This window comes from Gouania willdenowi, chromosome 14 (assembly GCF_900634775.1).
Source record: "Gouania willdenowi chromosome 14, fGouWil2.1, whole genome shotgun sequence".
Classification (NCBI taxonomy): Eukaryota; Metazoa; Chordata; class Actinopteri; order Blenniiformes; family Gobiesocidae; genus Gouania; species Gouania willdenowi.
The window spans coordinates 33,075,766-33,100,557 of NC_041057.1; the positions used below are offsets into that span (position 1 = coordinate 33,075,766).

A 24,792-nucleotide genomic window follows, 5' to 3' on the forward strand; every position below is an offset into this window, starting at 1 on the left:
TTTACAAAATGTGGAATAACAAGGGAGGGAGGAAACAGAACTTTTTCACTTTTGACCGTCTGAATGAGGCTAAATGAATGTATATCACTGTAGCAAAACCACTAAAAAGTGATTTTTTTTTTATGATACTGCCCCTTTAATAATAATTGTAATTAAAATCACATGATCATTGCATAAAACTGCTGATCAATTGGCTGCAACACCTGCAGCTGTTGTAAAAAGGAACACTCACATTGTGGCTTATCTGCACTGCTGGAGGACGTGGAGCAGCGGAGACTGGAGGGAGCAGATCTTCAGAGACCAGCGAGACCTGTTAGCAGAACAGCAACACACACACACAACCACTCACATTTCTATTAACTCATATGGGCAATCTAGAGACTCCACTCAACCTAATAGACATGTTTTTGGATTGTGGAAAGCAGCCGGAGAACCAGGAGAAAACCACACAAGGACGGTGAGAACATGCAAACTCCACACAAAAAGGACAATTATTATTACAATTTCATTTTATCCAAAGCAACGTCCAACACAAGCAGCTCGATTAGTTAAGGCAGGGGTTCTCAACTGGTTTCACCCTGGAACCCATATTTTGCCACCGTCATTAATTTGTGACCCAATTCATCAGACCAAATTTAGTTTTTCAAAAACAACTGTTAAAATTACTCATATAGATTTAAGTTTTAAAAAAGATTATGTATATTTTCCTGTGAAACATGCATTTCACAGCATGTCTGTCAAAAAAAAGTTTCTTTCAAAATGAAAGAGAAGTCCAACTTGAGAGACATTAAGTATATATTTATTTTTGACCAACTGTCCGCGACCCACCCAGTTCAGGTCCGCGACCCACATTTGGGTCCCAACCCACCAGTTGAGAATCACTGAGCTAAGGGACTTGCTCAACATCCCACAGTGATGGACTAGGTTGGATTAGAACCAATGACCCTCTGATTACAGTCTGCTTCATTAACCGCTACTCCTCCACCCCAGGGCTTGAACCCATGACCTTTGTGAGATGATGTTTTACAAAAAAGAATGTTTAGTGTTTAGATGTGTTTCTCTTATATAACTGTTGTAGTGTTTATGAAATGCAAATACATTAGAACAATAATCAACAAAAGATATTACATATTACGTTTTGTTAGACTTATTATTCACTACAAAGGACAGATGATAAATACAAAAGAAAGAATATTTCTGAGAACGTTTTTGTTGCAAAACGTTTTCTTTAAACTTAAGACTGTCAGTATGTAAAAAGAAATATGATTATCAACCTTTTCATCTGTGTCTCATCAGAGTTTTCTAAGCAAAATGTAGTAGTAGACAAAGGAGGGACTTTGATTCAGGAATAGGAGAAAGCGGTATGTGAGCCAAAAACCACTGCCCTAGCTGACACCACTGACTGTGTGTACTGCCTAACTATCATTAAGTTTAATTTAAAAAAGTCAAATGACTAATTGACAGTGAAGGAGTCTCTGAACTTTGCTTTGTTTTCCACGGCCTCTTTATGTAGTCGGTGTCCAGTGACCGTGAGTCAAACGTAGAGGATCAAATAGAAGTCACCGGTAGCTGCCGTGGCCTGCTGCTGTGCTGACTGAGAACTGCTGCACACAAAGCCTGAGAGGCGTGGATTATCGGGGTCCTCCTCTCCCCTACTGGCTCAGGGAGAAAGGAACGTCTCAATCAACGAGCGAGAGCCACCGCAGCGATGAAAAGATAATTCCCCCCCCATCACTGCCAGACCTCATGCAGCGTCAAATCATTTGTGAGCAGTGACAGAGACAGTTTAGGCCGAAAGGATATGAGTGGGAAACTTTAAAACCTGCTCATGTTTCTGTGGACGTGAAAGGATTTGTATAACACATTCATATTTGATGGACTTTCCCATGTGCACTTTTGACAGCCCTTTTTGTTGACATGTTCAAATAATGAATCTCTTATGTGTTACAGTGCCCTATTCCCCCCTGCTCCTGAGTCCTGTTTCCACTTGTTGGGTCGGGATGCTGTGCACATCATTCCATCATCTGCCCAAAGCCTATGGAGAATCGCTGACTCGCTCGCTTTCTGGCGTTTAAGGTGAGTAGTTCTGCCTTTTCAATGACCAAATCTGTTGGAAACTGCACCATTTTTCTTTGATCTGGTGTTTACTAATCCACTTTTCTCTGACTATTGGACAAATTATCATGAAAAGCTTGAACAAGATGATAATAAATGAAGAAATGTGATTATAAAACCAATGAAAAGGCCCCAAAACCCTTTGTATTCGCTAGTAACTTTATTGCCACAGCTTTAGAAGCTCAGGGAAATTTGAATACAACACTGACCTGCTTTGAGAGATCATTTTAGGTCAAGAAATCATTCTTAAAAGTCTAAACGTACATGTACAAAAGCTCGAGGACTTTAGTCTTTTCTGGCATAAGATCAGTTACGGTAGAATATTCACACAGTATATCTGTTTGTTTTCTTTTCAAGAAGTTGATTAAACACAGAATTACAATTTGTTCTTGTTCTGTTCTAGGTGCTAAAATGGAACATATATTTATGATTCTTTTACTTTTTTGTGAAGTGTCTACAATTGCTGCTCAATTTAATGGATACAACTGCGATGCCAACTCTCACAGTCGCTTCCCCGGTGAGGACTCTAAACTAACGCACTTTGCTACACACTGTCTGTTTACAAATTAAAACAACTCATATTCTATGCTTTAGTAAAACATATGAATCTCTTTTTAACCACGCACCAATGCTCCATGTTCTGTTCACCCAACATTAGTTTCATGTGATTGTGCATTGTTACATGTTCTCTGTTTTTTAAATGGCCAGTTTACTATACAACAGAGGTGGGCAACTTCTATCACACCAAGGGCCACAAAAATGTGTTAGTTTGATCAAAGGGCCACATTACGTACATCCATGTCAGCATTTACAATAATGATTGTTTTGAGCATTAATACAGGAAACAACAAAGACTTTGTGTATTTTTCTGCCATTCTGCATATGTTAGTAGTGGTTTTGCTTGTTATAAGCCATTTTGTGCATTCCTGTTGTCCTTTTGTGTATTTTTCCTGTCAAATGTATGTATTTTGGAGTCATATTGTGTATTTGTGTTGTCATTTTCCTATTTTGAGTCAATTTTGTTTGTTTTCCTTGTCTTTTTGTGTACTTGTGTTATAATTTTCTATGTTTTTTAAGTCATTTTGTGTATTTTTGTTGTCATTTTTTTTGTGGATTGCTGTTGTTGTTCTGTTCATTTTTGTAGTAACTTTGTGTGTTTCTGAAGTCTTTTCTGTGTTTTTCTGTAATGTTATATATTTTAGTATGTTTTTGTTTTGTGTATTTTCTGTCATTTTGTGCGTTTGCTTTGCGGGCTGCACAAAATTAGACCAAGAGTCGCATGTGGCCCCCAAGCCGTCTTAGATGTCATAAATTACAATATGGATGATATTTTCATCAGGGCCACATTTGGGATGTTGAAAATCATGGAATTTAAAGTTTGCAGTTGCTCACTTATTTTCCATGGTAGCTGTGGGTACCGTCATTCCATGTCATTTCTACAAATTTTCAGGACGTCCCACGCACTTCGGTCTAAAAAAATTCAGAGTTTTTTACCAATTGTTCCTTAAGTATTCAATAGGCACACTGTAAGTTCTTAGTTTGATCTGATGAATACTTTGGGTTATGGATAATTTAGTGAGGCGGGGTATGTGTCGATTTTCGCACATCCTTATTTTTCTTCCATTTTCAGCTTCCAGTATCACAGGAACTACATCACATTGAGATATGGTTTAGTAATTTAGCTCCACCTACTCTCTCAGAATATAGAAAAAGATAAGCTATACATCGTATCTGGACATGGCAGCTCCTCAAATATGGGAAACAGTTCTTTGGGTTTTGGGTCTGGAACGTGTTTGGGTCTTCAGTAAACAACTTAGCATATGTCTCAGCTCCCTGTAATGTGATCAGCTTAGAGCTATGAACATAGGCTGTTCACATCACTAATGATTAGTCACATTTATGCATTGGTTCAAGGGTGACATGCTCTGGAAATCTGAAAAAATACTTTTTTTTACTATTTTCATTGGCCCATAACTGTATGTGGTGATGTAAGAAAAAATCTGATCCCTGTTTTAATTTATAGTATAAAGATTACTGTTTCTTGTGATATAAAAATTATTCCTTATGCGACCCTCATTTTTATTTTGCACCCCAACCTTTCCATGAGGCCACTGTAGTTTCCTCTGTGTCTTATTTCAGAATGTTTTCAGACCTAAGTGCGTGGGCCATTTGTGGAATGACGCTGCGCTGTATGAGCAGCTTGGCAGCAGCAGTGCTGAAGTCTTCCTGTTTGTTTAACATGATGAAGGTCTGTCCACTACGTTTCCTTTTTGTAGTAACGGAGTGGAGTGGACGACAGCCATGGTTCCTGTTCTAATACCTAATGTCTTTTATTGCCTTTTGAAAATCGACAACAAATAGTAGTTCTGGGGTTTCCATGGATACGGTCGATAATAACGGAGTGGAAAGGAAATGGAAAATTGTTGAAAATTATCAGTCAAACCTGCATTACAAAAAAAAAACCTCGGTGAACTAGAAAGCTATGATTTTTTAAGGAATACACACTTGATATTCCAGTGTGTAAAATATTTCCTGAAAACAATATGTTAAAAAGTATCGGGTCTGGACATATTTTTTCCAAAATGTGCCCCTAATGAAAATTTCACCCTTATGCAATTACGACATTGTTATGGGCAGTTCTTCTTGTGTAAATAAATGTGTTTGTTTTGTGACTTCCTTTCTACAAAACCTGTTGACTCACAATTGTTGGTGTATTTTTGTTGAAATGTAATTCCCTTACATCTTTTCTTGCAGCGTATTTACTTTACTTTTGATGCTTTTACAGCTGAGAGGGACATCAGCGTCTACTGTGGGGTTCAAACCATCACCCTGAAGATCAACTTCTGTCCAGTTCTTTTCTCCGGATACACCGACAGTGATCTGGCCCTCAATGCACGCCATGGAGACGCTCATTGTAGAGGATTCATCAATAACAACACCTTCCCCACCGTGGTCATTTTTAGCATCAGCCTGGCCACTCTGGAGGCCTGCGGCAACGCACTCGTGGTAAGAACTGTAGCAATAATCGACACTATGCACGTCATAAGGTAGCGTAGTTTCATTTACAATTCAATACTTTTAGAATAGATCTTTGGTTATTTTGAAGCTATTGTAGCAGGTGTATAACTATTAGCATTGCAAACTGTTGATTATATCTTTTAAGGCAGTGTTTCTCAAATGGGGGTATGTGAGGCACTACAGTAGGTACATAGAAAACTAAGAAATGAAAGCATTAAAAATATTGGTTTTATAACTTAGATTTTTAGTTAAAAATGATAATCGTACAAAATATTACCAGCAACTCACAAAACGACAACGAAAACACACAAAAGAAGAGAAAAATATACTGAATAATAAAAAGAACAAACTAAATAACAAAATACACAAAAGGACACGAAAAACACACACACTAAGAGAGAAAAATACTCACTATTACCAGCAACACACAAAATGACAACAAAGACACTAAATAAGAGAAAAAAGATCACTACACAATACACAAAAATAACAGAGAAACACACAAGCTGAGAGAGAATAATACTAACAACACACAAAAACAACAACAAAATAAGCAAAAAATGTACTGAAAAGTTAAAACGAACAGACAAATAATAACAAAATACTCAAAATGACACCAAGAACACACAAAATGAGACAAAAAACACACAAAATAGGAGAAAAATATACTGAATAATAAAAAAGAACAGACAACAACAAAATACACAAAAAGACACCAAAAAACACACAAAATGACACAAAAGACAAACAAAAGGATGATAGAAATTATTTTGAATAGAACATGAACTGAACATACAAGGATCAGTCTTGGTCCTACATCAGGAGGGAGATGATCATAAGTGATGAAAACTATAGAAATAAATCTATTCAGGAGCCACTAAATACTGTTTCATTCTATTTATTTACAATATTTGATTCTATAAAATGTGTGTTATCACTCATTCATGCCATCATTATGCTCTATAGTTGTTTTTTCACACAATTTTGATGAAAATGTTGTAGTCGGACATAAGGGGGGACTTGAGACAAAAAGGTTTGAGAACTACTGTGGGATTCACCAAAACCAAATCAAATTGGTTTTAAAAGTTGTAAAACAGATTTGGCGTTTCATTCTAGTAAGCCAGTGTTGCTCCTAGTATGGATTATAAAAATGAGATAGAATGATAATACCCTATTATAGCCTTTGTGTATAATAGGGCTGTGCATTGCCATGAATCTAACGATATGATTCATGAGTTTCATGTCACGACACAATATATCCCATTACATTAAACAATACCTTATACATCGTGATATATCACAATATCAATCATTATAAATGTCACCTTTACAAGTGCAAAATGGTATGAAATACAATTTTTTTAATTTTTTTAAACTAGTGAGAACAAATAAATGGTAACTAACTGCAATTCTAGCACAAATATAGAAACAAGTAAAAGGAATGCTGTCTTTTTTAAAATGTGTCTGGTTTTTTATGATGATTGTGTCGGTTTGGCTTAAATTTTTGAAATGTAGTTGAATGTTGTTGGGAGGGGCATGTGCAATTTCATTATACTTGTGCAATTACAATAAAATTATTCTATTCTAAGTGGAATGTTTATCAAACTGTCAAATTACATTTTTCAAAAAAGTTTCACTTTTGCTTCTACAACAGATTCTGATCCTGTTAAGTTGTTAAATTCTTAAAAATAAGTCCCCACATAGATCTAGAAAAGTGTTTTCAACTTCCAGCTAAAATACATGGAGGAGTGACGTCGTTTAGCAAATTGTATCAGGAACATTTCCCAGACGTATGAGTTGATGTTGATTTGGCTGAAAAATGAATGAGGTTTGTTTTCAATCCTATAGTAAGAGTGTTTATTAATGCAGACGTTACATATTGCAGGTGACAACAGGTCAAGGACCAAATGCCTATGGGAACCTTTCACTGGTGCAGATTGGAAACGTGTCTGGATACATCGACACACCAGACCCTCCGACCATCATCAGCTACCTACCAGGTCTGCTGTACAAGTACAGCTGCAGCTACCCTCTGGAGTACCTGGTCAACAACACACAGCTGGCTTCGTAAGTGGCACCAATGCTATAGATCACCCGTGTCAAACTCAAGGCCCGGGGGCCAAATCCGGCCCTTTAGAGCATCAAATTCGGCCGACTGGAGAAGTTAAAAATAATAGAGCAGAGCTAACTTCTTATATCATATGACAGTCATTTTTATTCTCAAATTGTTGAACAAACTTTAAATTTTTCAAAAATCTGGCTTATTTTCCTCAAATTGTTCCACAAAATTTCCCCTATTTCCCGAAATCAGGGAAATTTAAGTGAAGGTGCAAACCAGGGCACATTAATGTTGACTTTTTCCCCAACAAGAGATCTGTGGCCCACTTAAAGGTCCAAGTGGTCCGAATTTGGTCCTTGAACTAAAGTAAGTTTGACACCTGTTATAGATGGAGGCTAAAAAAGGTCAGCAATAGAGACAGATATATAACACTCAAGTAGAAGAACTGGTACTTGATTAAAATTGTACTCAAGTACAAATAAGTTATGCATAAAATACTCAAGTACAAGTAAAAAGTAGCTCAATTAAATAGTACTCAATGTAAAAGTTACTAGTTACTTTCACCCCCCACGTTTATTGTTGGTAATAAATCTTGGTACAGGTCCCTTACATACAGTAAACGTCTCATGTAGAAACTTAAAAAGAAAGAGACCAAATCAACCACAATTAGAACTGAATTTATTTTCCACAAAGGCATCTGTATAAAATAAAAGGTTTGTCAAAATGTACAATTATTTTTTTGGTCAGATATGATGTGATGCATTACGTTTATTCTGATTGGTCAGCTATGATGTGATGCATTACGTTTAATCTGATTGGTCGGCTATGATGTGATGCATTACGTTTAATCTGATTGGTCATCTATGATGTGATGCATTACGTTTAATCTGATTGGTCGGCTATGATGTGATGCATTACGTTTAATCTGATTGGTCAGCTATGATGTGATGCATTACGTTTAATCTGATTGGTCGGCTATGATGTGATGCATCACGTTTATTCTGATTGGTCGGCTATGATGTGATGCATCACGTTTATTCTGATTGGTCAGCTATGATGTGATGCATTACGTTTAATCTGATTGGTCATCTATGATGTGATGCATTACGTTTAATCTGATTGGTCATTTATGATGTGATGCATTACGTTTAATCTGATTGGTCAGCTATGATGTGATGCATTACGTTTAATCTGATTGGTCAGCTATGATGTGATGCATTACGTTTAATCTGATTGGTCGGCTATGATGTGATGCATCACGTTTATTCTGATTGGTCAGCTATGATGTGATGCATTACGTTTAATCTGATTGGTCATCTATGATGTGATGCATTACGTTTAATCTGATTGGTCATCTATGATGTGATGCATCACATTTAATCTGATTGGTCATCTATGATGTGATGCATTACGTTTAATCTGATTGGTCATCTATGATGTGATGCATTACGTTTAATCTGATTGGTCATCTATGATGTGATGTATTACGTTTAATCTGATTGGTCAACTATGATGTGATGCATCACATTTAATCTGATTGGTTAACTATGATGTGATGCTTCACGTTTAATCTGCTTGTAATCAGTTACTTTCACCTCTGGAGAGGGCAAAGTTATGTAATGCCTTGGAATTCATTGTGTTTATAACTAAAATGTGTTTTTGAAAAACCAAGAAGTGGTGAAATGGCTTCTAACTGACTTTGTTTTAAAGGTTGATGATGTTGATCTGGGGCGTCAAACTCATTTTAGTTCAGGGGCCAAATACGGAGCAGTTTGATCGTCAAGTGGGCCACAGATTTTATGTTGGAAAACGCGTCATTTCAACATTATTGTGCCCTGGTTTACACTTTTATGTATTCATAAACTACAAAATATGTAAGAAACCAACCATATCCAAGCAATAGGTGACACATATTAGTCCCAATAAGGTCTTCACTTTAAGTATCCTAGTATTTGTGACCAATTTCTATTTATTTAAGGGGAACATTATGTCATGATTTGATTAAAATTTAAGGATTTTGTAAGAATTTTGAGTTTTTTCATCAGTTTAACATTATAATTGTTTGCAATAATCTGATATAGCCACCAGGAAAACTGTGAGCACCTACAAATATTGTTGGGTTTCATTTACACAATGATTCATGTTTTCTCTGTCATTTTATTTTCTCCTGCGGGCCAAATTGGATGCTCCAAAGGGCCGAATTTGGCCCCCCGGGCCATGGGTGTCACATGTTTTTTTTAGATAATGTTTTTTTCTTTTTTTTTTTTTCAGCAACGGCACCGTTGAAATATAAAATTTTATGCGGGGAAACTAGTAATTTCAACATTATTGTGCCGTAGTTTGCACTTCTATGTATAAATAACATACTTAATATGTAAGAAAACAATAATATCCATGCAATTAGTGACAGATATCAGTCCCAACAGGGTCTTTACTTTAAATGTTTTTGTTTTTGTGTCCTATTTCTATTTAATTAATATTAATTATGTCATGATTTGAGGAAAATTGAAGGATTTTGTAAGAATTTACTGTTTTTTTCAACTGTTTTACATAAAAAAATGACTGCCATCATGTGATTTAAGCACCAGGAAAATTGTGAGCACCTGCAAATATTGTTAAAGTTTCATTTACACAATGATTTATGTTTTCTCTGTCATTTTTATTTTCTCCTGCGGGCCGAATTGGATGCTCCAAAGGGCCGAATTTAGCCCCTGGGCCATGAGTTGGACATGTGCTGTAGTGTAATATTGGCTGTTAATGTTGCTTTGTTGATCAGCTTTACTGTTCACATTTTACCACACCAATATTCTTGTTTATAAGAATCAAACTAACAGGGCCAAAATACCCACAATAACCTTTTTCCTTTTGTAATAAGATAATTAATTTAGTTATTAATCATGTTCTTGTGGCTAATACAGTCAGCTATAGCAACCCTTTTAAACAGTCTATGTACAAGTTACTGCTTTAATGCAAAACGGTACAAAGAGAATTTTGAAACGTATTTACAAATGTACACCATATTTTATTTTTATGATATCATTAGGGGAAACAGTTTAAGCTTTCCACTGGAGAAATAAAAATCAATGCTTGTAAATGCATCATCAATGTATTTTTCTGTTAAGTATACTGGTAAATTCCCAGTACTTACTCCGCTCTCTGTTGACCAGGGTTTGGGTCAATTATAATTGTAATTGCGTATTTGAAAATGAATTACAATTATGACATAATTATAATTGTAATTGTAATTTTAAAAATATGTTGCTGTTGTAATCATAATAGAAATGTAGTTGAATTTTGATAATTTACTTTGTATTTGTAATTGGCATGGAAATTCTATAAAATCTGTCAATTATAATTTAATTTAGGACAAAACTTGGGATGAAAAACAATTAAAATGATAGATCATGTTTTTTTTTTAATTTTGACTTAAGACATGCGTCAAAAGTGAGTCGTTATCATTAGAGATGCTAACAGAAAGCTAACACAAGAAGAAGGCTACGTTTTATCAGGTCATTTATTTCAGACTCAGTAATTGTGATTAATTGTAATTGAACTTGAGTAATTGAGAATGTAATTATAATTGACTTTTAGGGGTTAGAAAATATACATATGTTAATCGTAATTGTGAAAAGTGCTCATCAACGATGAAATTCCTTTTCCAAATGTATTAAAAAGTAATTTTTTTATTGTTTAATCTAAAGGTCAGCTGCTGCGATCTCAGTGAAGGAAAACAACGGTACTTTCATCAGCACGTTGAACCTCCTGCTGTACAACGTAAGTCTGCCTCCATCACACCTCAGTGTCTGATACCACTGCACACTAAAAACTGAATGCATAGAAACTCATTGGCTGTGGTAATTAATATATTAAAATATGTTTCCACCACGAACAAAAAAATCACCACAGAAAGTCACAATTATGAGATAGAACGTGATAATTATGAGATAGAGTCATAATTATGAGATAAAAGTGATAATTATGAGATAAAAGTCATAATTGAGATAGAAAGTCATAATTATGAGATAGAAAGTGATAATTATGAGATAAGTCATAATTATGAGATAAAAGTGATAATTATGAGATAAAAGTCATAATTGAGATAGAAAGTCATAATTATGAGAAGTCATAATTATGAGATAGAAAGTGATAATTATGAGATAAAAGTCATAATTATGAGATAGAAACTCATAATTATGAGATAGAAAGTCATAATTAAGAGATAAAAGTCATAATTAAGAAATAAAAAGTCATAATTCTGAGATAGAAAGTGATAATTATGAGAAAGAATGTCATAATTCAGCCATTTTCTTCTAAACACAATAAATAGGTCATAAATGTATTTCCTTAAAACATGTAAAAAGATTCAGAATGTAATTGTGGAGCTCGGCTTCACAAACTGTGTTTGAAATTCCTGTGTTCAGGATTTAATGGGCGGGTCAGAAATCACAGCCACGTGAGGTATCAGCATTAGCCGACCCTGCTGCTGAAGCACACCAAACGTCTGCGTCCTCCAGCGGGTGGAATTTGGCCCCTAGCCAAAAACAAACCACATATTCAGACTCGGGGGAATAAAACGCATCAGCTGGTGTCACTTTTTCCATGAAATTAGCACTTTTTTACACCACGATCACGGTTTCGCCTCAAACGGGCGCAGTCTTGACATTTACGCTGACACCTCGTTTGGCCCGATCCGAGCACTTTTGGAAAACCAATGGTAGAAGCATCATCACACTGCTCTCTCCCATAGACAGGCACAGTGGAGGTTCTGACATTAATGACACCCTGGGTGGGAAACCTCAATAACGTCCCCCCCAACACACACACACACACACACACATACACCCCAAACCAACATACAAACTACTGGGCCAAAATGAAATGCAATTATTTATTATGGTTTTCTGTCTTCTTCACAATAAATAACAATAACAAGTAGTGTAACGTAAGGCTTGTAAACTGTGCATAGCTTAATATACTCATAGAATAAATTATATACATTTGAGGTTTAACATTTTCAACTTTAAACATTCAAGAAAACTATATACAAAACAAGTAAAACAAAGTATTTTACAATGTAGTGCAATGTAAAGCTTGTAAACTATGTATAGCTTAGTGTACTGTCATAAAAGGTTCAATAAAAATAATAAAATACATTATTATGAGAATAAAAGCAATTCTTATAAGGGTAAGATTAAACAAACTGCAACACTACAACTACAAATCAAAACAAAAACACAGCCTAAATTGGGTTTCACTTTTTTAGTGCTTTGTTGAAACTATAAACGTACCCGTCTTGCCTTGATGCAGACAAAGTCATAAATCATGTCCTCATATGTTGGTCTTTCACCTATGGTGTGGTTTATGCTTATCACTGCTCTTTATTATTATTTAACCAAAAATGTTTTATTTAAATGGATAATAGTTAAATAAATAAATACAATAAGAGTTTGGACACATTTGATGACAATGTATCTGATTATTTGTTGAATACTAATTACATTTATTGCAAAGCTGTAAAGGAGAAAATGACAAAACTATTTATTTATTTGTGGGTTTGATTAGACTATTTGATAAACGCCATGTGGGACTGATTGGTTGCTAGTTAAAATGGTCTCCAGCTATAACATAACACTGGTCCTGCCACCGCAGACAGTCAAACGTATTATCAAAGTAAACATAAACTGTCAAAGATAGATTCCCCAGAAAGAGGCCATAGAAACTACTGCGTTCTGGAGAAATATGAAACAGACGCTGCACAGACTGAGAAAAAAAGCCTTAAAAGATAAGGAGACATTTTCTAGTTTCATTCCACTTCTCATCATTATTGAACCGTTCAACCGTTTTCTGTCAACATTTTACACACTGTTGTTCACTGAAGGGAATATCTGCAACAGATACCACAGTACTCTTCTAGTCTAATAACATTTTTAAAGAGTGAAGCATGTTTAAGAAATAGAGAACTGAGAGGAAAGCACGAGTGTAAAGAGTCACTATTGGAGCGGAGGATCACTGAGAACCGTTTAACTCACACACGGTGCACTGCGTATACTACACCATGTATACTACACCATGTACACCACACCATGTATACTACACCATGTATACTACACCATGTATACCACACCATGTATACTACACCATGTACACCACACCATGTACACCACACCATGTATACTACACCATGTATACTACACCATGTATACTACACCATGTATACCACACCATGTATACCACACCATGTATACTACACCATGTACACCACACCATGTACACCACACCATGTATACTACACCATGTACACCACACCATGTATACTACACCATGTATACTACACCATGTATACTACACCATGTACACCACACCATGTATACTACACCATGTATACTACACCATGTACACCACACCATGTATACTACACCATGTATACTACACCATGTACACCACACCATGTACACCACACCATGTATACCACACCATGTATACTACACCATGTATACTACACCATGTATACTACACCATGTATACCACACCATGTATACTACACCATGTATACTACACCATGTACACCACACCATGTATACTACACCATGTATACTACACCATGTACACCACACCATGTATACTACACCATGTATACCACACCATGTATACCACACCATGTATACTACACCATGTATACCACACCATGTATACCACACCATGTGTACTACACCATGTATACCACACCATGTGTACCACACCATGTATACCACACCATGTGTACCACACCATGTATACCACACCATGTGTACCACACCATGTGTACCACACCATGTATACTACACCATGTGTACCACACCATGTGTACCACACCATGTATACTACACCATGTATACCACACCATGTATACCACACCATGTGTACCACACCATGTGTACCACACCATGTATACCACACCATGTATACCACACCATGTATACCACACCATGTGTACCACACCATGTGTACCACACCATGTATACCACACCATGTATACCACACCATGTATACCACACCATGTATACCACACCATGTATACCACACCATGTATACCACACCATGTGTACCACACCATGTGTACCACACCATGTATACTACACCATGTGTACCACACCATGCATGACACACAATCTAGCTGAGACTCGCACAATCTCAAAAAATAGACGCACAAGTCAAAAATCACACAGTGTATGCCTGCCATTAAAGATTGCCATCCTGGGCAGCGGCCCATGTTGCCCATATCAAAAACCTGTCCCGCATGTGGGCGTGGTTCCAGCGCCTCTAACTGACACGCCCCCAGCGTTTCAGAGCAGAGAAGTGCTTGTTTTTCTATGATTTTGAGACTTAATTTTACATACTTAAGGATTTTTTTCATCTTTCAAATTTGGCTCAGTGGTCAATAACGCATGTTTCTGTGGTGTGACAAACTCATAATACAATTTATTTCTGCTTTACACAAACTTTAAAGAGTTTTTGTATTTAATGGATACCAGAGAAGCTGCACGTTTGTAGGCAGTGTTTTTATAAATTATGCCCATGGAAAAGAAACATGATAAATTGACAGTCAGATTGACGGAGGTAGAGTTGTGTGACTGGTGTTTGTTTCCAGGACCCCACATACGTCCAGCAGCTGACCATCCCAGGGGCCGGTCTGACCCTAAAGACCAGGGTGTTTGCAGCAGTAAAAGCCTCTAACCTGGACAGAAGGTATTTATTAACAGCAATTTTTCAATTGCAATTACATCTTAAATTATCCATTTTCAATTACCAGTACAACTAAATTACAATTATTATTTTTCCACTGAAATTCAATTACAATTACATTCTCAATTACTAAATTTCTTATTCAAATAATCACAAGTACTGAGCCTTTAATAAATAGGCCCATAAAACGTAACCTTCCTCTTGTGTTAGCTTTAGGTTAGCATCTCTTATGATAACGGGTCAGTTTGAGCCATGTTTTAAATCAGCTTTAAAATACAGTAAAAAATATTATCCATCATCTAATTAGTTTCTCATCTCTTGGTTTCCTTGTTAGGCTTCCTAATCAATTACATTATTGGTATTAACATTTTTGGTTTGGGTGTCTGAGCCTTTTTACTGTCAATGTACCCATAGATTTCCATTTATTTAGAAAAAAAACCTAATATGATACTTAAGAGAAGTGACAAGTAGTAAGAAACCTTGACATGAAACTTACTGTATCGATTGTTCACTACGTATGTGTAAATTATAGAACTATAACATGTTTCCACAGGTTTGCGTTTAATTAAATTGTAGTTTTTATAGAATTTCCATGCCAATTATAATTACAAAGTCAATTATCTTAACTCAATTACAATTAAATTATGATTACAAAAGCAACAGATGTTTTCAATTGCAATTATATTTGATCTCAAGTACCCCCTGAAGTGCCATCATGTACCCTAGGCCCCAGGGGTACACGTACCCTCATTTGAGAAACACTGATTTATAACATCAAACTCTGATAATTGGAACCCGTGCCGATTGTATATCAACAAAACAGGTTAATATCAGATTAAATAATGTGACTGTTTAATTAAAAGCAGTGTTGAGTAAAAATCTCTTTAACCTAAATTTAAAAGTTTGGGTGGATCTGCAGATTTCTGGGACTTTGTTCCACAGATGAGGAGAATAAAAACTGAACGCTGCTTCTCCGTGTTTTGTTTTTGTTCTGGGAACAGAAAGTAGGTTTGTCCCAGACGACCTGAGACCTCTGGTTGGTTGATATTTGAGCAGAAGGTCAGAGATATATGTTGGTCCTGTACCAGTAGCAGTATTTCATAGTCCATTCTCTGATTGATTGGGAGCCAGTGTGAGGATTTGAGAACTGGAGTTATGTGATATACTTTCTTTGTGTTTGTGAGGATTCTGGCAGCAGCGTTCTGGATTTACTGCAGCTTTTTTATTGATATTTTTAGGCAGACCTGTGAGGACAGCGTTACAGTAATCCAGTCTACTAAAGATGCCTGCCTGTTAGCCTGGTCAGCAGCAGGTTTACTGCATGGATAAAATACATTTCCAAGGTTCATTAATCTCAGATAAACATATTTAAAATAACAGGTAAATCCGACCTCATCTATTGTTTAGGTTTTGTGAAAAACATTTCCACTTTCCAGATTAGTGAAAATATCTTGGCCATGTTAATTCTGGATTAGAAGAAATTCTGCATTTTTTATTTTACAAAACTGATTCAACCCCATCTATAAAGGAAAAGCTTGATGTATTACTATTATATATGTGTATATATTAAATGACAGCTTACACTCTGAGAAACTAAAGAATCGTGTGTCTACAATATTTGAGGGAAAAAATCACTCAGATCACTAAAAACATTCAAACATTTTTTTTAATACAAACAAAATTATATATATATATATATATAATAACTGACCGGTAGTGTGTGCGTGTATATATATATATATATATATATATATATATATACACGCACACACTACCGGTCAGTTATTTATTGCAATTCAAGTCGTGCTACTCCAATGAATAGCTTAAAATGGTACAAAAGTAAGTACTGAACAGCCAGAGGTTAAAAATCAAGTTCTAATGAACTACGGCCTGGCCCTCGAAACGTCTCGACGCTGATTAGCACTTACCACGTTCCCGAGAATTCAGTCAAATGACTCCGTTCCACCAAGTAAAACAAATGAAATTGTGCGACGTAAAATCTGAATCTACGTTGAATTACCTTTGAAATGATATATTACACCACTATGTTCCCATGAATTTGGAAATTACCGGAAATGGAGAGTGGGCCCCCGGGCCCCCTACCCTATTTCATAAAAAGGGTTCAGAGTGTTTCTTTATATTCATTTATAGAGTATTCATACCAAACTGCATTCTGATCTGATCTAACAGAGGAGTAGTCATTTGAAAAATGGCACCCCCGGGGTCCCCCTGGCACCCCGTGACACGTACAAGGTAATGGGCCCCATTTATATATTGGTATCTGCCAATGATTTGGTACCACCAACCGTCGTAATATTTGACTCGCAAATAAATGAGAAATCAACTTTGGGTTTTTTTTCTTTTGGGGCCCCAAATCGAAAATCGGGCTCTGAGCGTTGATGCGTCCACATTCATAGATTATAGCTACCAAATTTCAGCCTGATCCATTCACGATTAACAGAGGAGTAGAGATTTAACTGGTGTACACAACAACAAGAACAACAACAAAGTGAGGGCGTTTTTAGTTCGGTAGCCTGGAATAAAAACGTTTGGTTTCCCAAAACTGAAAAATAATGTACATTTCATAATTATACAAATAGACCTTTTTCAGGGAACATGAAGTGGTTAATAATTTAAAGCTGTTCTGCAGCAAAGAAAGGTTGAATCAGCCTTGAAAGCTGGTGCTACTCATTCCTACAGGTGTTCACACTGTTCTTGGTTACTTCCAACCTCCTCTGTCTCCATTGTTGGAACACACTGTGGTACCGGTCCCTCATGAACACCAGCTGAACAGTATTGTTCATGGATTCCATCATTTCTTTTTCAACTCAATTTGTTCTATACTTTTATTTCAGAGTGCAATGACACAATAAACTGAACAATTTTAAGTAAAAAACTGAAAAACGTGTGCTGTTCTAAAACTTTTGACCGGTAGTGTATATAATAAAGAAAAAGTTACCTTTATTCTCTCATTAAATAAATACATTTACATTTATATATATATATATATATATATATATATATATATATATATATAATTGACAGAATGTCATAATGAAAAAGAAAACAATGTTCCAAATATAAGTAACAAAAATGTTGCTCAATAACCTCAAGCAATTACAAACATTCAGCATTTTTTTACTGTACACCAGTGTTTTTGAACCTTGGGGTCGTGACCCCATGTGGTGTCGCCTGGAATTTAAATGAGGTCGCCTAGAATGTCGAGTAGTAAATAAAATAAAAATTAAAAAAATACAGATTAAAAAGAAAAAGAAAAAAAAAAAATATATATATATATATATATATATATATTTATTTATTTATTTATTCATTTTTTTTAAATGAGCAACAACAGATTAAATTGCTCTAAATGACCTTATATCAACCCACCATAGGCAGGCTTCTTTTTAGCTGCCCCTGCCTGCCTGTACATAATTACTTGAAACTGGACTCAGTTTAGTTTTTCTTCTTCTTCTTTGATACCAAAATGTAAACACCCTTTTCTGAGTCATCATCTTTGTCAACAGATGGAACGTTTTAATGGACTACTGCTACACCACACCCTCAGGAAACCCCAATGATGACTTGCGCTACGATCTCTTCTTTAGGTAACACCAATTAATTAAAAGCTTCCTGTCTTATCATGTATGATATAATATAGATTTTTCTTTGGTCAGCTGTGAAAAAGACCCTCAGACGACCATCTTTGAGAACGGGAAGAGCCAAATGGGTCGCTTCGCCTTTGAAGTCTTTCGTTTTGTGAAGCACAAGAACCAGAAGATGTCCACTGTGTTCCTGCACTGTGTGACCAAGCTGTGCAGAGCAGACGACTGTCCGTTACTCATACCGGTGAGAACCAACATAATACTAATGTCATGATTACTGCATCACAAACCACCTTGTTGTTTTTAGATCTGTGGCAGCAGGAAACGAAGGAACGTCCCTGAAGAACAAGAATCAAACTCTGCAACTGGAAACGCTGTTCTAACAGCTGGACCCATCATCACTAGGAGTGGTACAGTTGGATTTATTCTCTGTCTATGTAGCGTAGAATAATCAACAGGACTAACACACCCTTCTTAAATGGTGATAGTTATGATTAGCATGAATTAAATTCACCAAGGAGCCAGAAACAGAAAGATGAGATGAACTTATGACAACTGATAGATTTATAGATTTGATCTGTAAACTGTCTGAGAGTTCAAACAGGGTAGTTAATCACAGACTCACAATGTGCAACAGGACAACGACACTGACCATGACTGTGGCTATGACTGCATGGCATGGCCGGACAAGACAAGACAAAATGAGACAAGACGACGCGGGACAAAACACGAAAGGTCAAGATAAGATAAGACAAGACAAGACAATAAAAGACAAGGAGAGAGAAGACAGGGTGGGACGAGGCGAGACAAAGCAGGACAAAACAAGATGAGACAGAACAAGACACGATGGGACAGGACGACACTGAACAAAACAGAACAGAAGGCGACAGGTCAAGATAAGATAAGACAGGATGGAACGAGGCGAGACAAAGCAGGACAAGACAAGATAGACTGACAACAAGCAAGCCAAAGACAGCATACTATGTGGGAATGTAATCAAAGTAACAACAAAGTAGAGTGGGCAGGTACCAGACGGGTAGCAGACGGGTAGCAGACGGGTAGCAGACGGGTAGCAGACGGGTAGCAGACGGGTAACAGACAGATAACAGACAGATAACAGACAGGTGACGTGAGTGAAGATCATAGACATGCATAGAAATCCAGATCTGTGACATAAATTAGGTAAAAGATAAATGCAAAGTAGCCAAACTTCAGCTGATCCGGTTCAATAAACTGTTAAAGTGTTTTTCTGCTTTCAAGATGAAAACTTTGTGCATTAAACTTACTGAAATCTTCTCATTCATAAATATATTTCTTCTTTTTGTAGATGAAACACCAACTAACAACTCTCAGCTTGGTAAGTTTTCTTTTTTTTATTTTACAAAACTCATCACTACAAACAAAACTAACAAACAATATTTGTTGACAATAACTTACTAATAATGTTTTAGAATTTCACGTTTTACTTTGAAATCAGGCAAAAATATAATGAAATCAGACCTGTTCTCCTTTGATGGGTTTTAATAGGAGGTAAAACCCACAGAATAGAGCTGTGTTTCATATGCAGGACCAAAAATAAATTAATTTTCACCAAATAAAACATTGTAACACACATTTGCTCTACTACGCTACTCAGTTTTGTGGGTTAATAAAAATTCCGTTCATCCACAAACTCTTTCTTGCGCAATTTGCACACAGCGAGGATTTAGTGAGGATTTAGTTTTTCATTCAGTGTTTTTTTTATTGTTTTTTTTTTTTAACTGAAATTAATGTGCACGAAGCACAACGACTTTTCCTTGAGTTCTACCGTTGTAGCTGGTGCATCATTATTATGGGTGTACTGGGAACTCTTTTTATTGTGTAATTTTTTTAGTGCGTTATTTTTTCGTGTTATGAATGAATCGCAATTAACGCGTTAAAGCGATAAAGCGATAAAGCAACAGCCCTAATAAATCCTACTAAAGTTTGGCTAAATTTACACCATCCCATCAATTGAAGCAACACACAAAATATAATCGTCTTTCCAGTTTGTGACAATTGTCCCTTTAATTGTTTTCCCACTGAGCAAACCGACGTTGAAACAACGTTGAAATGACGTGATAGTCCGACGTTGAGAAGACGTCTCTGGCGAGTGCAGAGCAAAAGTTTTTACGTCTTTTTTGGACGCTGGCTGGATGTCAGAAAACGACGTTTTCTAGAACGTCCAAGAAGACGGCATAAGAAATATGATCCTTGTTGGATTTGAACCCCTGACCCTATTCTTTGAAGTGCACTTTTTTAGCCAAATGTTAATCCTTTTTATCCACATCATTTTTCAAAGGTTCATGTCAGTTATTTGAATTACCAAATTAATTGTCTGAAACTCTATGACAAAATACAGTATTAAATACATTTTAACAACTGTTTTGCACTGTGAGAGCGTACAATATCGGTAATTTTGGGAGTTTTGTAATGTCTTGTTGTGTGTGCGTTTGTTAAATTAACCTGACCACACGACATCCGAAAAAGACGTCTTCTCAACGTCGTTTCAACGTTGACTTGCTCAATGGGAATTAAGGCTCAACATATACATTATTTGCTATTAAGATGGAAGAGCATAATATATGTTACTGAAATACACCTTAGTGACTGTAGATAATACTGAATAATGATTTGTAATAAACACACACATGCTACGTGTCTGTGTGTGGGTTTTCAAGGCTGTTTAAATTTCATGAGTAATAATCAGAAATCGTCATATCAAGGTCCAGACGTTCAGATGCCAACCTATTTCAGACGTTGTATAGACGTGCAGATGTGGTCAGGACCGACCAATGCGATATGAACATGATCTAGAGGTGAATGTTTAGTAATCCGTGTACCCTTCGTTCTTTGGTTTTTCTGTTTTAAAACCAAATCAAAATAACAAATAAACAGTGGTTATTTTGTTTTACTGATTTAAAACCAAAACAGAAATACAGAGAAACCAAAAACCAGATAAGCAGCATTTTTTTTTCTGTTTTTCTGTTTGTGTAGTATTTTGATATTTACTGGGAAATTGGTCTCCTCACACAATAGGACTGTTTAGGATTTATTTCAGCAGTTTTCTGGTCCTGCTCATGTTTTCATTCAGTCTGTGGATGTTTTAGCTCATATAAAGCTACTCATGTTTATGTTTTGTTTCGCGGTGTTATGATCCAAATAGTATCTAAATAAACTGGTGACTAACTATGGACTGTGAGGCTGGTTTGAGGAACAATTAATGTTAGAACTTCTACCATTTGACACTTTTGCAAAAACAATTACAGCTTTTTTGAGGGCAGTAAAAATGTTTATTTTGCACGTTATAAATACCGCTAACAACAGCTGTCAACACGTACGGAGGTTGATCACAAGAAACAAGGAGCACCAGTAGATTCATTACACCACCTCTGGTTCCACAAATCATGTGCATGTTTTACGTAACATCCATTTTTTGGTTCCAGCATCAATAACTCTGTAACGAAACACGATTGACACAAATTACGCCTCAGTGTGAGGTGGACAACGTGATACAAAATCATTTTTTATCAAACGCAGCAGAATAAACCTCCTTCTGTATCCCGTCTGTGTGGTGAGACTAAAACGTGTCCTAGTTTCCCCGTAAATATCCAAATATCACAGAAACAGATTTAATTTTAAAACAGAAAAACGCTGCTTGTTTGGTTTTTGGTTTTAGTCCTGTTTCTAGTTTTAAATTAATAAAACAAAAAAAAATAAATCTGTTTTTTCTATTTTTTTTAATTTGGTTTTCAAACAAAATAACCAAAGAACGAAGGGTACACAGATGTTTAGTGTGTTAGGACATGCAGGATTGTCTAAACTCTCTCTTATTTATTTACTCAAGTCTCTTTTGCATGTGGGTTGAAATAAATAGAATATACCAAGGAAATCTTGGCCAATATTGTGTCTGGTATTCTACTTAACTGCATTATTCTACTATTAGTAGAAAAAAGTGATGAAAAACAGTTTGAATGCTTTTTGTGTTTAGCCCGTGTGGAAGCTCCAGTCTTTGAAATGAACACGGTCACAGGGGCCCTCATCTCAGGGGTCATCATCCTGGGTGTCATGAGCGTGTGCTTCTTCATCTTCTCCGTCACACTCCTCAAAGGCAAAAACTCTTCCCTCAGCACCTCCACTGGAGTCCATAACTCTGCCTTCAACTGAGGGCCAAACGTTTGGGACACTGCGGCCCTGAGCGCACAGTGCTGAGTCAGCGCACGGTGCTGAGTCAGCAGTAAAAGCCTCACACTTATCAGGAAAAAGCATGTTGAGATGCTGAGATAGACGAATTTTAGAGCCATTGTTTGTCATGTGATCAGGGTTGGGGTCAATTACATTTTTCAGTTACAATTACATTTTCAATTACCCATGTTCAATTACGATTACAGTGACCAGCATTGTTTTTCCAATTCCAATTAAATTACAATTATTTTTTATCCTCTGAAAGTCAATTACAATTACATTCTCAATTATTAAAGTTCAATTACAACTAATCATAATTACTGAGCCTGAAATAAATAACCTAATAAAAGCGAACCTTCCTCTTGTGTTAGCTTTCTGTTAGCATTGATAATGAGAACAGGTCCTAAATCAGTTGTAAAATATGTTAAAAACTAATATCTATCATGTAATTAGTTTCCTATCTATTGATTGCCTTGTTAAGATTCCTAATCAATGAAAATATAGGTTTTAATATTTATGGTGTGGGCATTTGAACCTTTTTTGTGTCAGTATACCCCTAGATTAAAATTTTTTTAAATGGTAAAATGTGTGAAAGCTTGATATGAAACATATTTTAATAATTCTAATAACTACATATGTGTAGAACTGTACCTAGAACTGTAACACGGTTCCCCAGTTTTTGTGTTAAATTATAATTGACAATTTTTTTAGAAATTTCATGGCAATTAAAAAGTCAATTATCTGAACTCAATTACAATTTAATTATGATTATGACAGCAACAGATTTTTAAAATTACAACTACAATTAATAATCAATTACATGGTTACAATAATAATTGAGCCCAACCCTGCATTTGGTGACTGAAGCTTTAACAGACTGGTCTCTGATGGCTCTGATACATTACAGTAGTGTTTAAATGATGGGAGCGTCCATACATTACAGTCCAGTACGTTAATAACACTCAATGTTAACTAGAGCTTAGAACAATGAGGAAAAGGAAGAATACTATGAATTTGAATTCCTATGAATTGTAATTGTCCTCATTTTTAAGAACAATTTTAACAGTTGTTCAAATTTTGTTGGCATTTTAAATATTGTGGTAGAAATAAAATGTTTGACTTTGTACATTGTGCTCATTTATAATTGTGTATGTACTCTTCCCAAAAGACCAGAGGGGTGTTCCATAAAGGAGGGTTAACAAACTCTGAGTTAATCCATAAACTCTGGGTCAACATACCCAGAGATGGAACACTCTGGGTATGTGATTTATTACAGTGGGTTAATCAACCCTGAGTATGTAAACCTTGGGTTACTGACGTGCACACGCGCGATAAAAAGCCATCTTCAATGGATCAGAGATTACTCGAGCTGCCATGGCAACCACCCAGAAGAGAGTGATTTATTCACACTGATGGTGAAATAAGCCGGTGTTTGAGGAATATGAGCCTGTTCTAAAGGTGTGTTCACACTGAATGCCACTTCAGTGACTATAGTGGCTTAAAACACCCGTGATTAGTCGCACTTTTTGGTCACTTCATCACTTTATCACTTCAATGACGTAACGAGCGGTGAATATAATGAATAAAATGTGTTTGAGGAGACGTGGCAGCAGCATAGGATGGCTGCATAGAGAGTCTTTGATAAAACCTGCCAGCGAGCAGGTTTAGTTCACGGACAATATTGCCATGGTAACATACTCAGAGAAGAACATACCTCACGTTTAGGAATGAGATACTCAGTTTCCTTCATTTGAGTTCGAACATACTCAGAGTTTGAACATAACCCGATTTATGGAACACCCATCAGAGGAATGTGAAAGTAAATTTGTGTTTGTGATCACCTCATATTCGACACACATATACACATATACACAATCAAAGCAGTAATGTGTCGCCCGTGAACAAAACGGTTTTGTTTATTTTTAATAAAAAATGATAATCACACTGAATATTATCAGCAACACACAAAATGACAACAGAGAGAAAAATATACTGAATAATAAAAAGAACAGACAAACAACACAGACACACTAAATAAAGCACTACAAAATAAACAAAAATGACAGAAAC

General features: G+C 36.1%; 1 protein-coding gene across 3 annotated transcripts; it reads left to right on the top strand.

Moving 5' to 3' along the window:
• Positions 1-82: 82 nt before the first annotated feature.
• On the top strand, positions 83-22,977 carry LOC114476216 (zona pellucida-like domain-containing protein 1). 3 transcript variants are annotated; one of them, XM_028467569.1, is made up of 12 exons: positions 83-457; positions 1,514-2,076; positions 2,519-2,632; positions 4,901-5,121; positions 7,019-7,200; positions 10,894-10,966; positions 14,820-14,917; positions 18,442-18,522; positions 18,592-18,763; positions 18,827-18,929; positions 19,847-19,876; positions 22,529-22,977. In XM_028467569.1, exons 3-12 carry the CDS (start codon positions 2,527-2,529, stop codon positions 22,702-22,704), a joined length of 1,242 nt encoding a protein of 413 aa, XP_028323370.1. In that variant the 5' UTR covers positions 83-457; positions 1,514-2,076; positions 2,519-2,526; the 3' UTR covers positions 22,705-22,977. The 3 variants fall into 3 exon arrangements, with proteins under 3 accessions (XP_028323370.1, XP_028323371.1, XP_028323368.1); XM_028467570.1 differs by lacking the exon at positions 83-457 and having other exon boundaries at positions 830-1,765; positions 1,951-2,076; XM_028467567.1 differs by lacking the exon at positions 83-457 and adding an exon at positions 830-1,404.
• The last annotated feature ends 1,815 nt before the right edge of the window (positions 22,978-24,792 follow it).

Coding starts and splice junctions, on each gene's coding strand:
- LOC114476216 (XM_028467569.1), top strand. CDS start 2,527: ATGGAACATATATTTATGATTCTTTTACTTTTTTGTGAAGTGTCTACA. Junction 2,633..4,900: donor CTCTCACAGTCGCTTCCCCG/GTGAGGACTCTA, acceptor ATGCTTTTACAG/CTGAGAGGGACATCAGCGTC. Junction 10,967..14,819: donor TGAACCTCCTGCTGTACAAC/GTAAGTCTGCCT, acceptor GTTTGTTTCCAG/GACCCCACATACGTCCAGCA.